We start from the raw sequence: 24,618 nt of genomic DNA, 5'->3' as shown, positions 1-24,618 counted from the left end.
TATGTAGATGTAACAGGCAGCTGTTACACATATGTTACAGGCCGAGTCTGTTACACAGCTACTTACATTTAAGTACAATCTTGATACACTTTAAGTAGCTTATGTTTGTGTACTATTCATAATTACGTTGTATAAAGCCTGCGACACATATGTGGCATCATTTTGGTTGCATAAGTAGTTGTGTAACAGACTCGTTCAGTTACAAATGTGTAACAGCAGCAGCATATTGCATATACACAATTGCAAACTGTAAGTACAAACAGTTCCATATCTTACTACATTTTCTTTTATGTAAATACAATAGCTACTCAATAGGTAAATACTCTGTATTATAGAAACCTCCAAATAAAGTGTTACCGAATATTATAATAGATTTCTCTAACCATTGCGCAGAGATGACATAGGAAATCTGACCAGCAACTGCCAGCAGGCCGCTAAGGGTTCTGATTCGCCCAACTCCTTCCTGGATCAGGAGTGCCGGAGGCGATTCCCGCTGCTGGATGAGGATGCGGTCCTGTACTGTTACGAGTATGATCAGAATCAGGGTCCTCCACCCGTACGCAGGGACAGCACTCCTACATATGGTACGTGCTTTCATACACGAGGATATTCAGTCTTTCCAGGCTGTTTTTATCTGCAGTATATATATATATATATATATATATTACATTAAACTATCCATAAATCATTGTAAACATAACACTTAATCTTCTACTCTGACCCAGAGTGTGTATTGCGCCTTAATGGTGATTGGATTTTGTTTCCGATTTCTCTGTGCTTGTATACTAGGGCGGCTGAGGCCTATTTCTATGCCTGTAGAATATAACTGGGTTGGAGACTATGAAGATCCTGCCAAGCTGAAGAAAGAGATCAGAAGAGGTGTGTGTGTGTGTGTGTGTGTGTGAGTGTGTGTGTGAGTTTGTATGTGGGTGGATGAGCATTGAGGAGGATGTCGTTTTGATGTCTTTTCCTCAGGTTACACTAAACCAATCATTTCATCACTTCAGCCCTGACCTCCCCGTTTGCACATTTTAAAATCTTTGGAGATTGCGCTCAGATTGTCCCCGTCTATTTACCCCATTTGTGCTGGGATCGGTTTGCCAGTATCTCGCTGCCTCTTTGTTTGAGACTTTGGGATTTTTTGGTTTTGCATTGCCATGGTAACTCCAACATAGAGGTCTTGCCAAGATGCTGGCTTCTCATTGGTTGAGGCCAGGCTCTGTTGCTGAAGGAGTGGGAGCAGAGAGAATGCTTTCTTTAGTCACGCTGGCAGAATTTATATCAAATTTGTACATGTGCAACACAGCATCTTTTAGCCGTGTTCTTTGATCATGAGATCCCTGAATAATTTGATTTCAACTCTAACCATTACATTATTTAAAAGGAAGAATCAAAACTGCTTTATTAAATTTTAAAAACAGACCCATTTTGTCCCATTTTATAATAAGCATACTTTAGTTTCATATTCCCACGTTTATTAACAGAAAACTCCCTGCTGCGATATGTGAGTGAGGACAAGGCGGGAACGGAGGAGTACCACACTGGACGCCGCAGCAGTCGGCGCAGTAGAAGAAAGAGTGAGAAAGGTGGTAGCCCCGCCCACTACGCCTTAGTCCCCACCCTTCAGATGGACATGCTGCAACAGGACTCGCTGGCCACACCCACATCTGAAACCTCATCTGTCTATCTTGTGAGTGAGCTGAAGACAGCTTAATGGGTAAATTATCTAAGATGATGCGGCATTAAATTATTTCATTTACTATACATTTGTATTTATTTACTGTATTTCAGACATTTGATCGATCGTCCATGCTTTCTCGGTCGAAGAAAGTGAAGTTAAGAGGTAAGATGTTAAATTCTGCTAGTATTTGCAAAGAAAACTTTCTGGTAGATATTTCAGATCCGGATATCTGTCTGGCATGCACTTATTACATTAAATTACTCGGCACATTACAAAATTAATTTTAATCAGATAAAAACAAAAAAAAAAAAACATTTCTCAAGGAAACTATATTTAGTCAGTCTTCATATATGAAATTTGTGTTCAGTAAGTTCAGTAATAATGAAAAAAAATGAACAAGCAATAAATAATAATTATTAAATTAGCACATTGTTGGTATACCTTGAGTTGGTATATAGAAAGTTCAAAAGAACAGTATTATTTGAAATACATATGTTTTGTAACATTTAACAATTTACTATCTCTTCTGATGACTGTAATTTATTCACACACACACATATATATATATAATTACATAATTAAAATAGTTTGGTATTACATTACATTACATTGTTATTGTGTGTTATTTTAATAATGTTATAGAATAGTATGCTAACTACAAATGTAATTTTGAACCAATTTAATGTCAAATGAATAATATAATTTTCAGATGTTTTTGTTTTTCAGACTTTAATTTTTTTTTCACTGATTTTTGCAGTGCAGTCCTACACAAATCCACTCACACATTCTCACGCTGAATAACTCATGTGTCAAGACATTTCTCTGCCATTATATGACAGTACATCAAAAAAGCCACTGTTTTGATACTATTCCTGCAAGTCCTTTCATTTATATCGCCCACGCTGATGTCTCTGCTCTCTCTATCTCTTTGTCCTTCTCAGCTGGATCCCTGCCCTCCATTAGTAAGCGGCGAATCTCCTGCAGGGACTTGGGTCAGGGTGATTGTGAGGGCTGGCTCTGGAAGAAGAAGGATGCAAAGAGTTACTTCTCTCAGAAATGGAAGAAGTACTGGGTTGTACTGAAAGATGCCTGCCTATATTGGTACACCAACGAAGAGGTGAGGGCACAAGGTCATTCATCTGCATGATTAAATGCCACAGCACAAAATGGCCCATTAGGCTGCCTACATAAACTCCCTCCTTCATCAGTACTTCATCTCTGTTCTTTCTCAGGACGAGAAAGCAGAGGGCTTCGTCAGCCTGCCAGAGTTCAACATCGATCAGGCCAACGAATGTCGTAAAAAGTTGTGAGTAGTAGAATAAAAGAAAAAAAAAGATAAATGCAGCTTAAAATACCATTCTGACTATGTATCTCTTGCATGTTTTTAGTGCTTTTAAGGCTTGTCATCCTAAAATCAAAAGCTTCTACTTTGCTGCGGACAACATGGATGATATGAATAGGTAAGATGAAAAGAAACATCCCAACATGCCTATAGAAACAAAAGAGACTTAAAATATAAATCTGAAACATTGTCAGTTCCTCATGACTGCTCCAGTCAGGCTCCCGAATCTCATTTAATGTTCCACGAACTGATCAAAGCTACTAATTTTAGCGACATCCCGAAAGAACCTTTCGGCTCTGCATTTGAGCAGTGCGAAGAGCTCCCCAGGTAACTGTTGTTTTTTTTTTTTTCTGTTTGCTCGCAGGTGGCTCAGTCGACTGAACATGGCGGCAACAGCTCACTCGGAGCAGAAGAGGATTCGACAGGATCATGGTGAGAAGATGCCTTCATGCTCCGCTAAGCCTGTCGGATCAATTATTCTCCCACTTTGACTTTGTGTGGTCTGGTCTGCAAGTCCTATAAATATATGCATATGAAGCACAACATGTTGGATGCATGCATGTGGCATTTGGGTATAAATACGGGAAGTCATTGGTGTTTATCAATCGGTATTTATACTTCCCTATCATTTGATGAATAAATACAAAATTATTCAAACATGACGCGAACATTTTGAAATATATTGCTGCTTTCCACAGCATTATTCTTGGACTCCTTGTGTGTTTGATAGATATTTGATGTTGTTTTCTCAGACTACTGGAGCGAGAGTGACCATGAAGACGCCGATCACATGTCCTCAACACCCAAACAGGATAGCCCTCCACCTCCATATGACACCTACCCTCACTCCACCTCAGTAAGTCTCGTCTTTCTTTGGGTTCCCGTGTTCACACCACTTGAATTCTGATTATCACGTGTTATTATTACGACCCCAAACTTTAGTGCATTCTGTATGAATCTAAAAGACCGAAGGAAACAAATGAGGTGAAACAATGCAGAAAGACAAGAGAAGGGCGAAGAGGGTGGGAGAGCAGGATGAAGGATGAGGTGTGAAGGGGTGGAGAGAATGGAGATGAAGGACACATTCATTATTTAGACCCAAGGGAAGATAGTGGCCGCTGTAAATTTATAGTCAAAAGGCACTGTTTATAAAAGAGGTCCTCTGGTTCCAGCCCTCTGTAAACTTAATGAAGGAGACGCAAATCAGTCCCATAATCCTAGGAGGGTTGTGTGTGTGTGTGTGTGTGTGTGTGTGTGTAATGTGTTGCTGTCTCAGATCGTTCCATTCAGGCAGAGCATAACTAAGGGTGACAGCTGTGAGCCTGTAAAAAAGACAGCAGAGAAAATAGAAAACAGGGATATAAATGGCCCTCTTTTTATCACGAGATTTATGCTTCTTGTTGCACCAATCGCTAAGTCATAAATATACTAACTAAAGGGACCTTGCATGATGTCGATTACAGGCAAGTCCATTCCAGGAGTCCCAGCACATCCGCCCACCCTCCACCGAGACCATCCAGTCCCGCTCCCCGCTCTCCGAAACACAGGGGGGCAGCGTGAGCAGCGCAAGCTCTCCGGGCAGAAAGTCTGCCAGCCAGCGGCGTTCGTGGCAGGACCTCATCGAGACGCCCCTCACCAGCTCCGGCCTCCATTTTCTGCAGACTTTGCCATTGGACGACTCGGTGTTTGTCGATCCCGGTCGAGCCGTGCCTGTGGAGCTCCGACGACAGTCGACGCTCCCCGCCCAGCACGGGCTGCCCCCAGAACACTACGGCCCGCCTATCACGCCCACCCAGCCCAGCCAAAAACCAATCCCAGCTTTAGGAAGAGGAGAAGGATTAGACGGTTGTGGACTAGGAAGCAAGCACCGCAGTTTTACCTTGCCCCGTGACAGTGGTCTTCATGCCATCCTGGCTGCCAGCAGTGCAGCTGAACACGCAGATGTACAGCGCTACCACCTGGGCCGGGCCCATGCCAGAGACACAGGTCAGGAAACTCTTTCTAACTCTGCCTACATATGCAGTGGCCAGTTAGTGGGTGAGTTAGCATGTGTAGGCAAAGGTATGCGAGTCATTTTTTTTTGGTGTGCCTGCTTGACATGATTTGCTTTTAATAGTGAATACATTAATAGTGAATTTCGAATACATTTTAGAATTAGAATAATTATTCTTATTATTGTTATGTAAATATTCACAATATTTGACAATAATTTTCAGATTATCATTATAGCTGTTTTAAACAAAAATAACATCTTTTAATCAATGTTCAGAACAGGTTTTAGTTCTGGTAAATATTTATAATAACGACAATGTTAATAATTATAATAATATTAGTTATTATTATGTAAATATTAATAATATTTGAACACAAATTGCAGATTATTATTATAAAAATTAATTATCAGTATTCAAAACTGGTTGTAGTTCTGGTTAATATTTATAACAATAATACTGTTTGTTAATAATTTCCAATTAATACATATTTAATAATATAACAATACTTTTATACATGCTTTAATAAGGATCAACCCATATACATTTTTTAGAAATATTAGATTTAGATTATTAGATTTTTAGAAATATTTAAATAAAAATAATATTTTATAATAATAATAATAATTATATAATAATAATAATAATTATATATAATAATCTATAATTATTTAATAGTTAATCTGATACTGAACATTATTTTAAATCTTATTTTTACTCTATATTAATATTTTAGAATAATAATAATAATTATATATATATATATATATATATATATATATATATATATATATATATATATATATATATATATAATTTGTACAAACAAATTTTACATTATATTTATGCAAAGTTTTTGTGTGGGTGTGTGTGTGTAGAAAATTTTAACACTTTACAATAAGGTGTCATTTGTTAACATTACTAAGGTATTAACTAACAAACGAACAATGATCAGCACATTTATTACAGTATTAATCTTTGTTAATGTTAGTTCATCAAAATACAGTTTTCATTATTAGTTCATGTTTGCTCACAGCGCATTAACTAATGTTAACAAGCACAAAAAAGTAAATTTAGTTAAAAAAATCTTAGTTAATGTTAACTAACGTAGTTAACTGTTGTAAAGTGTTAGCTGGAAACATTTCATCTTTGTTTTGAGCAATATGTAAGTGTTTAGTTATACATTTCTAAGTAACATATTTTGCCTGTGAATGCTTTTGTTGGATCATTGTAAAAATGTTGGTGAAATATCGATCAATTTCTATTTTTTTAAACAAATTTTTGTATATGCTAGAATCACCTCTGTAGCTTTGAGAACAGCTTGATAGCAATATGACAATATCTTTACTCACCATAATATTTTCATTTATTTGTTATCATAGTTATCATTGTTATCATTTTTTTTTTTTTTTTTTTGCAAAATGTCATTTCAGAGCATGCTGCGTTCTGCTTGTTACTTGTATCGTAGCCTGTAATGATGAACATATTGCTGCTCGATTCAGATGCACTGTAGCTGCAAATCTCAGCTGAATACCCATCTCCCTTAAGACCTCCAATAGCCTCACATTAGGTGCAGTCCTTCTAATCCAACGTGACAGCTCTCATCTCTGTCTATCCTTTTTCATCCCTCCTTTCTGTTCCACACATTCACCGTTCCTCAGAACTAAACTGTGCCTCAAAGCACACGAGGAGGAGTCCCTTCAGTCTGTGTTAATGTCGTCTCACGATGGAACGGAGGAATGTGGCTTTAGGGCTGTTCTCTCCCTCTTTCTTCCACCCCGGGATCCCTCGTAGTCATTCTAACGTGTAATTCCCTAATGAAAACAGCTAATATGATAATTACAGTAAGCACCTATTCTGTTGTGTTATGCTACAGCGAGGGTTTTAAAGCTTCGACGAATAAGACAGAGCTGGGAAAATGCACTGTACTGTAAACTTAGCCTATAATAACATGCGTTTAGTACAGTATTAATGTATTTACATGCTTTATGATAACTATTTAAATAATCACGTTAGATACCATTATAAAACCGTTCGTTTTTAATTTATGTTTAAATGTATTTTTGTTTAAGTATCTCTTCACTGCCCCCTGTAGGCCCAGAGCGGGAGCGCAGGCACCAGGCTGACTCTTTGGGGGATTTGTACAGGGCTCTGGAGAGGACTAGTCTATCTCCTGTCAATGAGCACAGGTCCTCTTCTCGATTAGAGTACAAGAGATCGTTCGTCCGCCGCTGCAACGATCCGTTACTCAATGAAAAGCTGCACCGCTTGCGGATCCTTCAAAACTCATTCAAGGTACAGCCTTCATCAGTTCACTTCCTGGTTTGCTGCTTTCTTCAAGCAACCCGAACACAAAAAAACATAGTTCATACCATAATTGTAAGATGGTGTTAATTTAGTAATTAATTTTTAGTTTCTAATCTAGCATTTATACACATTGCATTTTATTCAATCCGTCTCTTTTGCCCACCATGGCTGGATTTATTTGATCGAAAATACAATGAAAACAGTCATATTGTGAAATATTACAAATATTAATTGAAATTTTATTTATTCCTGAATGTTTAGCGTCATTACTCCAGTCTTCAGTGTCGCATGACTGAATTTGCTGCCCAAATTTATAAAAAAATATATAATATATAATAAATTACGTAGAAATCTTTCCCAACATTACTGTCAATCTTGATCAGTTTAATGCATCCATCACTGATAAGCAATGTTTTAATAAACCAACCAGTCTGAACATATTTTAATATTAATGTATTATGAAAACGTTACTAAAGAAGAAATAAAAGTATATTTATAAAAACTACCCATACCGTAGATTATTAAATGCTGTTAAAATGTCATTCATTCTTAGCTCATGATATCTAATGAAATTCACTGTATTTCTTTTCATGTTTACCGGAGGCATTTTTGCACACAACTTGCATTTGAAAAAAAAAAAGTAGCCTGTCTGCGTTTCAGCTTTGAAAAAACGTCTTTGTTTTATGTCTCATGATCATAGACGTGTGTTGCATAATTGAATACACATCATTAATCGTGGTGTCTTGTTTTGACAGGACATCCCTCTTCAAGAGGCAGAGACTAAGATCATCCATCGGGATGTGTAGCCAGAGATTACAGAGAACACAGCAGGGCACAGCACCAGTCATTTCAGCCATATCTGCTAAAAAAAGCTCCGCTCTCTTTCCCTGGAGGGTCCATCTTAACCGCTTTTATCAAACATCTACATCTTTCCCAAGGAATATTTCTCACTCTTTTTCAGCATTCATGAATTTCCTCTCGTTGCACTCACTTTCTTTGCTTTACGTTATTGCACATGCTAATGTTGGCATTATTTTGTATGTAAAGTTCTTTTCTCTTGAATTATTTGTGTTGGTAATAATGACTTTGGCCTCCGTCTGAGACCAAATAACTGCACTTCCAATGAACTCTACCCTACGGTAGTCTCTCGTGACTTAAAGAGGAAAAAAAAACACACAGGGATAAAAGAATAAAACTACTGATATAGAAATTATTTTGTTCTGAATCTGATTTGCATGGCCATTGTCTAGTCAATAGATTTTCTGTCTGTGACGTGTCTTAACTGAGAGTGTTAAATCCAGCTTCACTGAAACTAACATTTTTCAATGGTAAATGTAACTATGAGTGTAAGAGCAGGATTGCAATGATTGCGTGTCTGTGTTCGGGTGAGTGTCGAAAGCCTAGGTTTGTTGTACATAATGTATGTTGTAATATTCTGACCGTTTGCACCCTAGCAGCAAGGTTCTTGCAATAATGTTGAACTAAAACGATTAATTAGTTTAACACTGTCTATTTTTGTAAGCATGATATTTATTGAGATGTTTGTACATTGTTTTGTATGCTCAACTATGTGTTATCTGAAGATAACTGCAAGCGTAAACTCCTTTTTATGTGTTCCTGAAAGATCTTTAACAAAATGAAACTTTCATGTGAAAGCACCAGTGTTCTAGTATCTCCAAAAAAGTAATTTTATCAATAAATTGTTTGATGTTTTGACATTATTTCAAGACTTGTTTGGTATGCAGTGCATGAAAATGTTTATTTCTTGGAGGGATGGGCCGTCGTAATTTGTAAATTATAGATGACTATAGATAAAACTATTTTTTGTAAATCATCTGAAGCCGATATATGCCTACTGATGATGACAGCTGGGCTGTTTTACAGTAACCTATATTTATTCTCTGGTTAGATCCCAGGCACTGCCTATTCTAGGCATTCGATGCACATGCCCATAAACGTGCGACCCATTCTAGTTCAGTTGGCAATTAAAATGCTTGGATTAAGGCCAGCATTATGAGGGAAATGATAAGGGCTTGAATGAAAGTACTCTTATGGAGAGTGTGGTGAGAGGTTTTCATTAAATTCTGAGTACTGCCTGCCCTTGGATGACACTAACAGAAAACCAGCTTTGTTCTGATTAAAGTATTGAAATAACCATGGTACGACCGTGTTTTGTGGACATGTGATGTTCTTCGAAATATTTTTGGTAGCCTGCTAGGCTACGTTAATAATCGTTTAGTCACTTTTCCTACTGTTGCTATTGTAGGAAAACCATGGTTAATTTGTGGTTAACACAGTTTAACTGCAATAACCATGTTTATTTATTTTTTTCTTTTTGTAGCAGTAGTGGGAAAACCGTGCTTCATTTTTGTGGCAGGCAACGCAAACGCGTTGAAACAGGGCCTGGGCGCTTCAGGGCCACTCTATGAATCGATGTTATTGAACGAGTCATTAGTGTTCACTTTTGTGCAGGGTACCATATGTCCCCTACAAAGTCACATTTCAAACGAGTTGAACAGCATGATAACTGCACTGACGTATTTGCAGCAAAACTGCATTAAAGAGCACAAAAACAAAATGCAAACTGTCCTCGGTAATTCTAAGAGTAATACACTCCCCTGGCCGGAAAGGCCCTTTTATTTTTGATTCGCTTCGGTCTCGTTCACAAGAAAGAGGATAAATATTAATCCCACGTGATCGGCTAAGCACAATTAAAACGACTTTAAGGGAGTTACTGTTGTTTTTTCAGTTTCTTAAGTCCCAGCTGTTGATAAAATGACTTTAGCAGTTGATTAAGTCCCAACAGATGACACGACGCGACTCGTTCGTGAAACATTCGTACATATAGGAGTAACTCGGGCGTAAAACGGACCTTCCAGAAACTGCTCTGGTTTCTGAAACGCTTCTAAAACGTCCGATTTGACAGTTGAACATGAGTTCCAATCACGCGACAGGGCGCTCACAATTAGAATAAGAATTACAGTTGAGCAAATTGCGTGTCCAGGAACGCAGTTGAACAGAGATGGGCAGCTTCTTCCCTGGAGGGCCACTGTCCAGCAGACTTCAGGTGTGTTCTACCTGTCGGCGTGTGACATCGAAGTACCGCGAGAACGATTATAAAGAACATGGAACGTTCAGCTGCCAAAAGCTCTCGCGGCGCTTTGATGGCATGCGCTGACCGGTCGCTGCGCCGCCGCTTCGAGGTAAAACACACCTTTTTTATCTCCAAACCTAATCAAACACACCTGAACCAGCTAATCAAGGTCTTCTTGAAAATCTACAAGAAGGTGCGTTTGATTGGGGTTAGATCTAAACTGCAGCACAGTGGAAGTTGCTCATCCCTGTAGTGCAACATTCTGGTCTTCTTTCTCAGGTTTGGCTTCAAGTAGATCGCATAAATGCAAAAAGACCACATGCCTAATAAATGTTCAATTAACGTAGGCCCGCCAGTGTTTTTAGCCAGCTGAAAAATCGTCAGGTGGTCTTGTTAAAAAAAAACACCAGCTCGTTTAACACTCTCCCAAATCCTGGAGATGAGACTTGTTTCAGTTAAGAATGAATCGAATAAAAGGACTCAATCAAAATTCAATGACTTTCCACTTGTGCAGCCGCCACGCTCTTAATGCTGAAAGGCCAACAGTTATTGAACAAACGTGAAAATGATCGCATGCACAAAGTAACAAGTGTGTACGTTATACTGATCGGTTTGTGTGGTTTCCACTGATCTATATTAAGATAACTGGGGAAATGGAAGATTTTTGGTTCACAGAACGTTCCGGGAACGTTGGTCTATTAAAACAAAACCTTAGAATTCGGGAACGTTCGGTGTAAAGGTTCTCTTTAAGCTGTCACACATACAAGAACTAACTAAAAACAAAAAAAAATAACTAAACATACCGTTCTTGTTAAATGAGAACCTACCCTTAACTGGGTATGCTTGCTTTTCTGTACCGAGTGCTGGTAAACGAATCTCCTCCTTGAAGAAAGGATCCAAAAGATTCGATTGGCTGAGATAACTCAACCTCCCATACGCTACCGCCCACTTCCGAGCCCGAGTGAGTCGGAGAGACCGACAGACCCGGCGCACACAACACACACCTCCCTCCCTCCGGCGTAACCCCTCTCTCTCTCTGTCTCTGTCACCACAGACTCTCCACCGATTCACCACCGGCTGCCTCATCCAGGCATGGCAGACGGCTTTACCCCATCATGGCAGTGCTACATTACACCCTCGACTTCAAGCTCCGTGCGCCAGGTAAATGCGAGTGAAATGAATCAAGGGGGCGAGCGAAGGAGAGAGGAAGAGCGGGGCTCGTGTTGCGCTGCAGACGTGCGGGCCTCCTCGCTCTGTAATGCTCTGTAAGCGATTTATTGTCTCCGCAACGGCGGCGAGGCTGCGGTCCCGTTGCTGCGTTGCCGAGGCGGCCACGGGATGCGTGCGTCGTCGCAACCGAGCGTACGGCTTCCTTTGTCGCGCGCGTCTTCCTGACGTTCGCTCCGATAATGACCTTCCAGGGGGTAGCATAGCGGTGTTAGCGGAGGCTAACGTCGGCGGTGTTTCTCGCATTTGAATGAAGCGCGTACACGTACATGCATATGCGCTCGCAGACGAACTAACGTTGACAGAAATATTTCCTCTTACGTTTTACCTATTGTTAAGAACGCGCGGCGACTCCGGTAGCTGCTAACGGACTTCTGTGTATGTGACACATTTTCGAACCAGGACTGTTTTTTCTGTATGTTGGCGAGCTCTGAAAATCCGTGACCTCTTGACAGCCGTGCCTCTGTTTCGCTGGCTAATAATATCGCGAGCGGTTAAGAGGAGTAGATGAGCACACCGCAGGGATCATACTTCGATATTAGACGCAAACATGCCTGTGTTTCGTGAGCTGCGTGGCAGGTGCAGACTGTCGTGCGCGGTGTTTCTGGATCTGTGCGTTACAATCATACCCTACTTTATACGGTAGAATAAATAAAAGCCAATATGGATTGACTTCTTTGGGTAGATGCGAGTAAGTAGGTCAAAATTGATTGTTTTGCAATTTGAGTCCCGCAATTATCATATCTGTGTACAAGAAAATACAACCCAAATTCGTTTAGCATGAGTGTTAAATTTAAAGACCGTGAAATTAAGTTTCGTTCAGTTTTATTCCGTTTGGGTTTATTATACAAAAATGAAAGCTGCGTATTCGCCCACGCTGCTCAAAACAGATCTGGCAAAAGACTCAAGTCACCATTCAACTTTGAGAGTGCAAAAGATGAGGCGGATGATACACGGGGCAACTTTTTGAGCAGTTTTGCTCGGCAGCTCTTGTTTTTTTTTCGCGTTTCACATTGGAAATGGGTAATAAATTCCTGTCGGGATGTTTTGGATCAGTCGTCCTACCTGGTTACCCACGAATAGCGACATTTTCCAAAGTTGCCCGGCAACGTCAGTGTCATCGGCCTAAAGAAGTTTATTTTGAAGAATGTCGGTGACTAAACCATTTTGCTTACGATTGACTTCTCAAAATGTTTCTCACAAAGATACGAAGACGTGTAAGTGATGACCAGAGTTTTAGTTTTTGGGCTACGCTATCCCTTTAAGTGACACAATTAAATATGCAAATGAGCTGAGCCGCATACAGTGTGGTGGACTTTACGGTCGGTTGTCTTCGGGCGAAAAAGATTCGAAGATAAATGCCTGTTTCCTTTCTGTTTAGCTGATGTCTCTGCGACTGTGCGTGGCCTGCAGTCTATATTTCAAGAGCAGGAAATGACAGAGAACATCCACGACTCTGAGGGACATGGCTATCTGGCAACCTTCGTCGGCAAGAATGGCAGGTGAGCGCTTTTGCCTATTTAACAACACAAGTATGCAAACCCTCTCCAACAGGTTTTGTCTGGCCGAAAGGGGGAGGGATCTGAATTTGAATGATGAGCGATTGCCCTCTCATTACGTTTTTCTAGCAGTGACTCGTGAGCTAACCGCCCGTTTCGTTTCCGTCGGGCCATTCCGTGGAGCTTTTTCATTTTCGCTCTGTAACAGCTAAGCATAATGTTAAAGCTAACTGACAATAATGATGCCTGACCACACAAACGCCCCGCTGAAAACACCAGGTGTGCTCCTGTGTTCAGACACTCTTTAGGATGACCATTGATTGGCCAGTTAAGTGCATCCTCTGTGCAACAAAGGAAAGCATTTAGAAGAGCGCAGGGTCATTTTAGTGGCTTTGTGCATCTGATCTAAAGGCTTTGGCACTCACTTCCTGTTTTGTGAGTGGCTCGCTGTAAACACAGCTGTTGGGGCTTTGTGTAGGCTTAAGCTGGGATGAATCTAGCGTGAGCGCCGCATATCACTTTTTGGGTTTTGACTGCAGTTTCGGGGTTTTAATTATAATTCTGTATTTTCCTTGTGATCAGGTTTGCCATCTTACGAATGCTCTCCCATGGTCTGGTGACCTTTGACCTGCAGTGTCTCGAAGGGGACGATGTAGCTCAAGTAGACAATGTGAGTTAACAGAACTGATAGAGATACTAGGGATGCATGGTAACTTAATGTTGATATTAAAGGCGTAGATGCCCCACAACCAAAGATTCTGTCATTAATTACTCACCCTTCGCGTCGTTCCAAACCTGCGTGACATTCGTTCACTTTCTGAACACAAATTAAGATATTCTCACGAATGGCGTCGGACGGTTATACGGAAGAGAATAAATTGTTGAAAGTCTGGGTTTTTTTGTGCACAAGAAGTATTCTCGTAGCTTGATAAAAATTAAGTTTGGATCACTGTAGTCACATGGGCTATTTTAATTGAGTCCGTACTATCTATCTAGACCTTGAACATGACGGTTATATTGCTGGGGTTTGGAACAACTCGAGGGTGAGAAACTAATTCATGACAGAATTTTTTCCTTTTTGGGTGAACTGTCCCTTTAAAGGTCATTTTTTTTCTTTTTCTTTTCCCAAATCTCACAATGAATAGCAAACGGCTGATTTTTCAGACATACCTTAAAATCTATGTTTATATACTATCATTCAAAAAAAAAAAAAAAAAAATGTTTTTTTTTTTTTTTTTGAAAGAACTCTCTTAAGCTCTCTATGGCCGCGTTTATTTGATCAAAGATAAAAGCAGCAATATTTAGAAATCATTACATTTTAAAATGTAAAATAAAAAATAACTGCTTTCTATTTTAAAATATCTTAAATGTGATCAAAAAAAACATTTGAGTAAACCATTACTCCAGTTTTCAGTGTCACATGAAATCATTCTAATATGCTGCTCAATAAACATTTTTAAGATTTAAAAAAAAAAAAATTAATGAATAGAAAGTTACAAATAACCGCATTCACATCATTCTAAGCGCAGATCAGCTACGAGGCGTTGCAGAATGTGTTTACTTTCAGAAGGTCATAGTTAAACTTTTGTTGTTGTTTTTTGTAGCTACTGAATGCACTGGAAAAGAAATTAAAAGCTCTCCTGGATGGAAATATCCAAAGGATCAAGAGGTATTTCTATTCTAAAACGCTTTTTTTTTACCGTTTACTCGCCCTGGTGTAATTTCCTGTGGAACACTGTTTAGATCTGATAACTGATGTTTTCTGTCAGGCTCCCCGCGCTGATTCGAGGCAGTGATGTGGACCGATACTGGCCCACGGCTGACGGCAGGCTGATGGAGTACGATATCGATGAAGTTGTGTACGAGAAGGACTCCGCCTACCAGAACATCAAAATCTTGCACTCGCTGCAGTTTGGCAACATACTCATTCTTAACGGGGACGTCAGTGAGTATAAAGGGCCTTGTATATTTCCTCATTTTAGAGTCATTGTCATGTAAAACGTGGTAATTAAGTGCGTTTTAATGTCAGATCTGGCAGAAAGCGATCTGCCCTACACTCAAGCCATTATGGGCAGCGGGAAAGAGCACTATGCTGGAAAGGAGGTACTAATTTTGGGAGGAGGAGATGGTGGGATACTCCATGAGGTGGTGAAGCTCAAACCAAAGATGATCACCATGGTTGAGATATCCTTTATGCTTAACAGTCCCATGCAAATCAGCTCAGTAAGTGTCTGACTAGTTTATGCTTTCCTTAACTGAATATTTACATTGACGAGCTGGTCATTGATGGATGTCGGAAACACATGAGGAAGACATGCGGGAATGTTTTAGATAACTTGAAGGGAGATTGCTATGAGGTAAGGACTGAGGTCTGTTCAGTGACATTTTATCAGTTAAAGCTCTTATTTATTTCAGCCCCGGGTACCAGCAAAGCTTCAGTTTGCAGCTGTTTAAAAATTGTACAATAATATAGTGTGCAAAGACCTTTTAGACTACATTTGTTTCATCAAAAAATAACTAAATTGAACAAAAGATCTGTTTTCTATATGAATATGTTTTAAAAAAGTGGTAGCAATGCTAAATTTTCAGCGTCGTGGCTTTTTTTTATCATTCTAACTCGCTGATATGATGCTCAAGTAAGATTACTTGCTATGTGATAAATCGTGTCAAAGTGAAAAAACGGCAATGAACTAAAATAGAAGTGTTTTGTCACATTTTAACAGCCCTTGCTGTATAAAATTAATTCCTTCCTACCGACCCCAAGCATTTCAACCGTACTGTTCTGCTAGATTGTATCACACGTTCTCGTTCTCTTTTTTTTTTTTTTTCCTCGCTCTCTCTCAGGACCATTCAAAAGTTGCTAAACCTATTTGCACGCTTGTAATTACAAAGGCCCCTTTCCTGCTTTTGAAACAAGTGCAATGCAGACAGTTGAGGGGAAATTACCCAAACCCTGGGCAACTGCCAGCCCTCTTTATGGCAAACAATGAAAGATGTTTCCCACAATAAACATCCCATATCATTTTTCCCCCCCGTTTGTTTTAGGTTTTGGTTCAAGACTGTGTTCCCGTACTCAAAAAGTTTGCAGAGCAAGGGAGGACGTTTGATTACGTCATAAACGACTTGACAGCTGTCCCTATTTCCACGGCACCTGAGGAAGGTTGGTGTCCTGTATTTGCAGCTACAGATTTATGGCCTTTACAAACATTACTTTGATCGATTTGATCTGGATTTTTTTTGTCTAGATTCAACATGGGAGTTCCTGAGACTCATCCTTGACCTCTCCATTAGAGTTCTGCGGCCTGGTGGAAAGTACTTCACACAGGTGAGAGGGCCAGGTACTTCAATGCACTGTCAAGTTGTGCTGTTGTTCGTTATCATTCAGTTATCATTGTTATTTTCTGCCTGTAGGGTAATTGTGTGAATCTGACTGACGCGCTCAGTGAATATGAAAAGCTTTTGGGGAGACTTTCGTGCAAAGTGGATTTTTCCAAAGAGGTGGTGTGTGTTCCCTCGTATATGGAGCTGTATCCTTTATAAATTCAGTTCTCTTGTGGTAAAAATGCACGTTAAAAAGATTTATAATTGTGTTCATTAAAAGTACTTTTTAATTTAACCTCCTACGACCTTGGCGTCCACACATGTGGACATTACGTTAGTGATTTTCTCTGAGGCTCTACGTGCAACAGCTTTAAGCCTGAATCTCCTATAAAGGGCTCATTCAGGGCTTTTGGGGAGATATCAAATGACCTCTCCCTCTCCTTGATTTTTAAAAATGTCTGAAATTAATTTAGCGACACATTTATGTAAGTATAATATTTTGTAATTGTCAAATTTTTTAAATTGTGTGTCATAAATCAACGTCTCAGAAAAAATGTTTTGGGTATTTCAGATCAAAACTTGATTTTCTGTTAAGAAACAAGATGTTGGTTTCATACGAGTACACTAAAAGCATGTTTATTATGCAATTTGGGAGAAATAACATGATTAGCGAAAGACGTTATATTTCAAAATTCTATTAAATATTATATATCATCATGACGATCTGGTCAATTATTACTCCCATAATTACACTTCTTTTTACATAATGATAAAACCCATTTATGACCATTTTACACACATTTTGCAGAAAGAAATCACTGTTATAATATAGTTGATAACCATCTTATTTATATATATAAGTTTGTTTTAAAAAAAAAAATATTGGTGATTTTAAAAATCAATTGCCTATGCATATTCATTTAATTGTAATTACATGTCATGTATTTAGCATAATTTATGACTGAAACAATTTATTTTATTTTTTTCAATGCTTTAAACAATGTAAAGACGTGAAAAAAAATGTTTTCCCTAAAACGTTTTCCTCATGTCTTAAGAGGTGAAAATTAATTTATACATGAAAATCTTTTTTCTTTTCTTTTCTTTTTTTTTAATCATAAATTTGCCATCTTAGCTTGCTGCAACTCTATCATTTTTATGTAGTAATTTCAAGATAACTATGTTGATAAAAGCTTGCTTTTTTTTTTTTTTTTTCTTGTCCACTGAATTTTTTGCCTGTTCCTTGACATGTTGACTCAGATGGGTGTTTTACACCATTTGGAAGAAGTAATGTCTCTTCCTCCTTCACGCTCTCCTCCAAGTCCTGCCGGAATGTGAAGATTTCCCCCTCACCCTCTGATGCACTGAGGGGAGACGTGCACATATCTCTCCAAGCACTGTTTCCATTTCTGCTGTCCCATCACGTCCAAAATTAGCAGCCTTCCCTGTTTTGACGAGGCTATTTGCAATTTTGTGTTTGAAATCTCACTGCGTTCGTTTTTGTTTGTTTGCCGGTGTTGGTTTGATGTTGTTTTGCGTGGAGTCCTCCAGGGAGCGCTGGTGTGTGAGTGACACTGCTGAAGATGCCGAAGCCTGGAGGGTGGCGAAGCATCCAGATACAATTTCGACTCCTGCCTTTTGAGGATTTGCTCTTACGATTCAGATTTTACAAAACGATTTGTTTTACTGTAGCTCCACGGCTTCTCTTTTTGTTGGCCTTTGTTTTTGACTTTTTTTTTTTTGTTTGTTTTTTTTGCATCCTTTTGTAACTGTGGCTTGAGTGTGATTTGATTCATGGTGCTGCACAGAGAGTTCATTGGCAGTGTTGCATTCTGGGATTTCACTGAATAGTCTATTGAAGCCCCTAAATATGTCTTAAAAGGGAAAAAAGTCATTGCTGTGGCAATTTTCATTCTTGTTTTCTTTTTACTGAACTGTGAATGTTTAATTTTTTATGATTAGCACAAAATAGGTCCAAAGTAGGTTTCCCTGCCCTGTTTTTGCAAGGATTTTTTTTTTTAATATGAAAATTTTTACTGAATGTAGGCCACTTAGATTCATGCCCTTTTATCCATACGGTGCTTCGTTGCTATTATTTATTTGATTTTATTTGACCATATACCAGTGATCCTGCCCTGAAAAGTAACTTCTGTTAATGAGTGGTAATCATCTATTAAAGCAGTTGAGGAGAAAAGTGTCTAGTGTTTTTTTTCTTTTTCTTTTTCGTATGTTCTCATGAAAATACTGTGCATAATTATTATGATCATTGAGATTGCTGTTTCTCAGAACACTTCACAATCAAAACGGCAAAGAAAGCTAGCGTCAGTAATAATAAATGTGTACTATGGACGGATTTTGGAATTGCAAATTGTATTTTTCAATGCGTTTTCAATTTATGGACGCGTAATTTGTGACATAATCCAAATGCAATTGCAAATCTTGCATTACCGTTTACGTTTTCACACAGGCACGAACTGCTCATGCAGCTGTATTTAGTCTCGATGAAATCACCTGCTTCTCTGAGTGACGTCACCACCAAACAAACATGCCCCCTAGTATTGCCCCGCCCCCTCACTTTGATTGACAGCGTTGATGCTGACGTAGAAAATTCGTGATTTCTTTTGAGTTTTGGCAGTTTACATGTACGACGCAGAGAAAAGGAAAAGGCAAATGCGGCACTTAATATTGATATGTAAATATGTCATGCTCATAGCTCGTAAGACATGGGGAAATACAGTTGCAAATGGACTTTGCTTTTTTTCATTTGAAATGTGGCAGTCACTGCTCGTTCGCGAAAGTGAAAATGCAAACGATAATGCAAGATTTGCAATTGGATTTGGATTAAGTCACAATTTATGCGCCCGCATATTGAAAACGCAATTGAAAATACAATTCAAAATTGAAAATTCTATTTGAAAATGGAAAGTGAATATAAAATCATCAACAGAATTGTAATTATAATAATAATTGAGTTTTTAAAATGTTAAAACTCAATCAAATGCTAATATTTATTCTAGTTAAAATAAAGGACACACCAGAAAGCGGATGTCACATTGAAGATATAAAAAGTGGTGGTCGAGGAATTCAGAAAAGGAAGTCCCTTACAGGGCACTGACGATGATCAGGATCAATCTCTATCATCCTTTGTATTGCATTACGTCATATTTTTCAGGCTGGATTACGTGCCAAGGAGCTAAAACTGGTGTTTTCTGTTAATTGTAGTTCTTTTCCGCGTGTCGTAACGTCAGCGTCACCAATAAGAAACCGTTAAATTACTACATTTCCCATAATGCACGCTGGGCAAAAATACTGGTGGGCGGAGACTACTTGTGTGAACATAGATTTCTGTACCTGTCTGTTGATCTAGTCTGATTTATCGTTAATTCATAAAGTGTACAACTGTATTTTTATAGAAGAGGACTCGTATGGTGCAAAGAGGGCTAGACGCTTTACGTGCTCAAAGGGTTTTGTTTTCCTCACACCATGGAGAAACAGTTGCATTTGAATTTGCTAGCCTCCAAACCCCCAATGGCAGGTTTGCAGTCGGGATCTAAATTAAGAATGGGGTAAGTTTACGCTTTAATCGTATCTTTTACACACAATCATATGCACGTCAGTGCATACAAAGTGCTTTAGCAAACCTATCGCTGAGAGCTGATGGCTGTCACGATCTAGAAGATCCAGAAAGTGACGAATCATAATTGATATCGGGGTCTATTGCTTAGATGAGTGTTTAACTGTTTCTCTATTTATCTCACGGAATGACAAACACGTCTTGGTCGTGCTAAAAGCCTTTAACGATTAAATTTAGCTTCTCTGGTTGCCTGCGATCCCCTCCTGCGTGCTGTGTCTCATCCAGCCACCGCGATCACGACTCACTTGATAGATGTCCGAATCGTTCTTTCGAGTCGGATCTTTTGAAATAAATAGATTAAATACATTCACAAAACCAGAATAAATCTACTCAAGCGGTTCGGCGACCGTCTGACATACACTACTCATGAACCGAAGTGAACGGGCGAAAAGAAAGTTTTCTAGAAATGCTGCGAATACAATGTATTCTAACTATATTTCATACATGACAGTACTTTATTTATCAAAGCACATCCGAGACAGAGTTGGCAAATTATCACCGTATTCGAAATATATGCGTAAATTACCCCACTTAAAGTATACTCCCCCTCAGGCCTCTAAAGTGAATGGGTGCCGTCAGAACAAGAGTTAAAAACCTAGCTGGACAAACCTAATAGTAATAGAAAAGTAATCCATATGACTCCAGTTCATCTATTGGTCTCTTGTGAAATGCATGTGTAATAAACAAATCCATCATAGACATCATGACTTCAAACAGTTACTTCCAGATAAAATAATAAAGTCCTCTATACATATATCCGCATCTAATTTGAATCAGTAGTGAAATATGCACATATCCTTCACTGTGTAAATTAAAACAGTCCAAAATAACTCGTTGGTGAGTTCTGATGTGAGAGGGCAACAGGGGGTGTTTTTGAACATTGTGAAATCTCATTATGGATTCTCATAATACCTCATTTCTTGGTCAGAAACAACTGTTAGAACGGATGAATTTGTTTCTTGTTAGTGACCCATTTTCATCACTAGCTGGCCTTTCTTCTGATTGATGATAATGTTTCAAAGTTTTATCTGAGCTCTGTATCCTTTTGGTCAGACATTTAGACCATGACCACTAGTAATAAAATGAATCTGCTTTTGGTTCTCCCATCTCTGTGCAGACCAGGAAGAAAACGAGACTTTACTCCTCTGCCCTGGAGTCAGTACTTCGAAACCATAGAGGATGTAGAGGTGGAAAATGACAACAGCAAAGACATATCCTTTGTTTATTGTTGTGAAGACTCTTTGTGTAGCTCGTGTACCGTGACGCTTCAGATTCTCCCTGATTCTATTCTGCGAATCATTCCTTTACTCCTTTGTACACATTTAGAATTTACAGCAGTGGCTCTCACGGTCCCGTCCTGCTGCTCCTTCATGGAGGAGGTCACTCTGCACTGTCCTGGGCAGTCTTCACTGTGAGTTCATGTCATCTCACAAAGCCATTTTTAAAATATATACTGCATTACAGTAGAAAACAGTTATGAACTCTAATAATATAGTCAGAATATTACTGTTTTATTACTTTTTTATTATAGTTGATCAGATAAAAACAAAACAAAAAAAAAGTGTGTATATATATATATATTTTTATCTGCTCAAATATTGTATGTATTATATATTTATATTATATATATATATATATATATATATATATATATATATATATATATATATATATTATTATTATTTTTTTTTTTTTTTTTAACTGATACACATATACACAGATATATAGATTTAATTTATATTATTATTATTCATAGAGTTCTAGAATATAATTATTTTATTCAATGTTTGTTATTTTTTTTAGTCTGTTATATGCAGCCGAATTAACTGCAGGGTTGTAGCTATGGACCTCAGAGGACATGGTAAGCGATTTCAAACTCTTTTATTTATTAAAAAACATGTTGCTGATAACAAATAAGCTGTTGATTTTATAATCACGTCGATGTACGTCAGTGTACGATACATGTGATGAACACAAAATGTATGATTGAACTGAGCAGTTTTCAAATGGCGCATTTTCTCATAACAATCAGGTGATACTAAAGTAAAGAATCCTGATGACCTGTCTGCTGAAACAATGGCCAAGTGAGTAAAAAACGCACCTCTCAAGGTCTGAACAAAGCAGGTTTTCGCAGCATTTAATTAAGAAATCTTACCTTCTCAGGGATGTTGGAAAAGTGGTCGAGGCACTTTATGGTGAAAATCCACCTCCCATCATGATCATTGGTCACAGCATGGGTGGAGCAATAGCAGTTCACACGGCTGCAGCCAATCACGTGCCATCCCTGCTTGGTCTTTGTGTTATTGATGTAGTGGAAGGTATGTTTTCACCCCTTGTCCTAAGTTTACCTAGTTTCATAATAAACAGAGAAAAATTATCTACTAGTGAATGCATTGACAAATATCCTCAAGAGTTTCAAGTAGAGTTACATCGTTATTGCTGTAGGGTATTCACCAAACCATTATGAAACCACAATATGTAATAATTGATTTCAGTGCAGTGTGTCTATGCTTTCTATTTGCACATACATTTAACGCAGTTTTGCTCATTTTTCAGGTACAGCAATGGATGCCTTGAACAGCATGCAAAACTTTCTGAGGAGTCGACCAAAAACATTTAAATCTGTGGAGAATGCAATCGAATGGAGGTACGAAATTTTCATTGTATTTTAAAAACTAATATCCAGTGACCATTGTTTACAAATTAAATCACTCTGTAATAATTAAAATCTAGGACTGTCATTTGATTATTGCACATATTGATTTGAAAGTCGATCATTAAAATTGCGAGAAAATTCTGAATTCTGAAAAAAACTCACAAATACTTCTTTTTATTATTGTTATTCATTGACAGAAACTGGCTTCCCTATTTTTTTCCCCAGCTCTAATTAACGATTAATGATTTTTTTTTTTTTCCCCTGCCAGCGTGAAAAGTGGTCAGATCAGGAATGTTGAGTCAGCACGAGTGTCGATGGTTGGACAGGTGAAAAAGTACGTTTTTCCTAGTATTGGTTTGATTAACTAGTTCAAGGAATTGTTGTAAATTTGTAAAAATGTTTATCAGTTGTATATATGTTTAGTTGATTGGTTGTGTTCGGCTGTTTAGATGTGAGGAGCCATTGAGTAGCCCAGGGGTTTCCAAGAGCATCAGTGAAGGCATTATTGAAGAAGAAGAGGAGGATGAAGAAGGAGGGGAATCCAACCACAAAAGGAAGAAAGAGGATGACCAAGAGGTATTATATCTGCTAAGATTTTGTGACAATAACTGACTGACTACTTTACCGTTGAAATGTCTGGGATGAGTAAGATTTTTCTTTAGTGAATGAATGCAGCTATTATTTTCAATAGGGATCCATTGCTCATCAGGACAATTTTATACCTTACATGGTTTTACATCTTAAGTATGTTTCTCAATGAACATTAAGCAGTATTTTATGTACACTTGTTTGACGGTTTTCCTATTTGGCAGATAAAGAAAGAATGTCTGTACACCTGGCGTATTGAACTCTCAAAGACAGAGAAGTACTGGGAAGGCTGGTTTAAAGGACTGTCTTCTCTCTTTCTCACCTGCTCTGTGCCAAAACTCCTCCTGCTGGCTGGTAAGAACACTCAGACATTTGTCTTTTAGACTGCGTGAAAAAAAAAGCCCACCCTCGATGAGTAATGTGTCTCCCGTAGGTGTGGACAGGCTTGATAAAGATCTTACCATTGGGCAAATGCAAGGTAAAGCATTTATATTCCTGCTCCATACAGAATAGCACATCACGTTGCTGTGGCCTGAAGTTCTTCACGTCCGTTATTACTTCTTTTTTTTTTTTTTAAGGAAAGTTCCAGATGCAGGTTCTGCCACAATGTGGCCACGCTGTGCACGAAGATGCCCCGGAAAAAGTATGTCTGTTTTACAATCACGGTCATATCAAACGTTTGCGTCCTCTGAACCACGATATCTCTTACGCAGGTAGCTGATGCTCTAGCCACCTTCATGGTCCGTCACAAGTTCACTGAATTCAAGGAGGGCTTCCCCTGGTAAAAAGTAAAGTGCTAAATGAATCGCATGAAAGAAAATGAATGCTTTTTTGTTTTCTAACCTCACCCTTCGGCTCCAACAGACGATGTGTAGCCGTCACTCGTAGTCTTCATCCAGCGACGTGTCGTCCCTCTCTGCTCTCCACCAGGGATCACAGTACAACCAGAACCATGATGACGCCTCTGCTGCCAGCTCATTCTTAGCACTTCATTCTTAAATTATATTCAGTTTTGTATGACTTCACGTATGTTTGCTGTAATCATTGCGATTCTCTTGGCTATTTTGGCAGGAAATAATAATACAGTAATAATTGTAATTTCAAATCGTTATGTTTATTTACATTTTTATTCCCCACCCCTCCCCCTCCGAACTGATTTCTTTTGCATTTCCTCTGATGCCTTGCTTGTTTGATGTTGTAATTAGGATGATTGCATCACGTTGTGTTTAAAGTGTTGGTTGTTGCTGATTTCAAGGGAAATAATAAAGAGAGGTTTCCGCA

General features: G+C 38.6%; 3 protein-coding genes across 6 annotated transcripts in view; all 3 read left to right on the top strand.

Moving 5' to 3' along the window:
* The window catches only part of cnksr2b (connector enhancer of kinase suppressor of Ras 2b), a 32,573-nt gene extending 23,531 nt beyond the window's left edge, over positions 1–9,042 (top strand). For all 3 annotated transcript variants that reach the window (XM_043222127.1, XM_043222128.1, XM_043222126.1), the window contains 12 exons: positions 394–584; positions 790–879; positions 1,485–1,690; positions 1,792–1,843; positions 2,623–2,798; positions 2,914–2,987; positions 3,070–3,141; positions 3,388–3,455; positions 3,776–3,879; positions 4,487–5,009; positions 7,110–7,309; positions 8,077–9,042. In XM_043222127.1, the coding sequence (XP_043078062.1) occupies positions 394–584; positions 790–879; positions 1,485–1,690; positions 1,792–1,843; positions 2,623–2,798; positions 2,914–2,987; positions 3,070–3,141; positions 3,388–3,455; positions 3,776–3,879; positions 4,487–5,009; positions 7,110–7,309; positions 8,077–8,127 (1,807 nt within the window). In that variant the 3' untranslated portion in view covers positions 8,128–9,042. The remainder of the gene's footprint in view (positions 1–393; positions 585–789; positions 880–1,484; positions 1,691–1,791; positions 1,844–2,622; positions 2,799–2,913; positions 2,988–3,069; positions 3,142–3,387; positions 3,456–3,775; positions 3,880–4,486; positions 5,010–7,109; positions 7,310–8,076) is intronic.
* Positions 9,043–11,384: 2,342 nt separating this feature from the next.
* Positions 11,385–18,653, top strand: sms (spermine synthase). The gene is made up of 11 exons (XM_043222077.1): positions 11,385–11,576; positions 13,024–13,144; positions 13,724–13,811; positions 14,746–14,810; positions 14,911–15,086; positions 15,171–15,325; positions 15,409–15,498; positions 16,187–16,301; positions 16,387–16,466; positions 16,553–16,668; positions 17,720–18,653. The coding sequence occupies exons 1-11, from the start codon at positions 11,531–11,533 to the stop codon at positions 17,748–17,750; spliced, it is 1,083 nt and encodes a 360-aa protein (XP_043078012.1). The 5' UTR covers positions 11,385–11,530; the 3' UTR covers positions 17,751–18,653.
* A 1,107-nt stretch (positions 18,654–19,760) lies between these two features.
* ppme1 (protein phosphatase methylesterase 1) lies at positions 19,761–24,618 on the top strand. 2 transcript variants are annotated; one of them, XM_043220710.1, is made up of 14 exons: positions 19,761–20,025; positions 21,211–21,304; positions 21,412–21,504; positions 21,897–21,954; positions 22,126–22,177; positions 22,257–22,411; positions 22,650–22,740; positions 23,018–23,083; positions 23,199–23,325; positions 23,562–23,691; positions 23,771–23,815; positions 23,916–23,980; positions 24,051–24,118; positions 24,202–24,618. In XM_043220710.1, coding segments are annotated over exons 1-14 (1,128 nt in total). In that variant the 5' UTR covers positions 19,761–19,942; the 3' UTR covers positions 24,203–24,618. The 2 variants fall into 2 exon arrangements, with proteins under 2 accessions (XP_043076645.1, XP_043076644.1); XM_043220709.1 differs by having other exon boundaries at positions 24,051–24,125.

The sequence above is a fragment of the Puntigrus tetrazona genome, chromosome 21 (genome assembly GCF_018831695.1).
Source record: "Puntigrus tetrazona isolate hp1 chromosome 21, ASM1883169v1, whole genome shotgun sequence".
Lineage (NCBI taxonomy): Eukaryota > Metazoa > Chordata > Actinopteri > Cypriniformes > Cyprinidae > Puntigrus > Puntigrus tetrazona.
This window is presented reverse-complemented; position numbering and strand designations above follow the sequence as displayed.

What these genes read in the sequence shown, in the direction of transcription:
- ppme1 (XM_043220709.1), top strand. Translation starts at nt 19,943, where the DNA reads ATGGAGAAACAGTTGCATTTGAATTTGCTAGCCTCCAAACCCCCAATG. An exon ending in GGATCTAAATTAAGAATGGG is followed by an intron (nt 20,026 to 21,210) that starts GTAAGTTTACGC and finishes ATCTCTGTGCAG; the next exon opens with ACCAGGAAGAAAACGAGACT. An exon ending in ACGAAGATGCCCCGGAAAAA is followed by an intron (nt 23,981 to 24,050) that starts GTATGTCTGTTT and finishes TCTCTTACGCAG; the next exon opens with GTAGCTGATGCTCTAGCCAC.
- sms (XM_043222077.1), top strand. Translation starts at nt 11,531, where the DNA reads ATGGCAGTGCTACATTACACCCTCGACTTCAAGCTCCGTGCGCCAG. An exon ending in ATGTAGCTCAAGTAGACAAT is followed by an intron (nt 13,812 to 14,745) that starts GTGAGTTAACAG and finishes TGTTTTTTGTAG; the next exon opens with CTACTGAATGCACTGGAAAA. An exon ending in TTCCACGGCACCTGAGGAAG is followed by an intron (nt 16,302 to 16,386) that starts GTTGGTGTCCTG and finishes TTTTTTGTCTAG; the next exon opens with ATTCAACATGGGAGTTCCTG.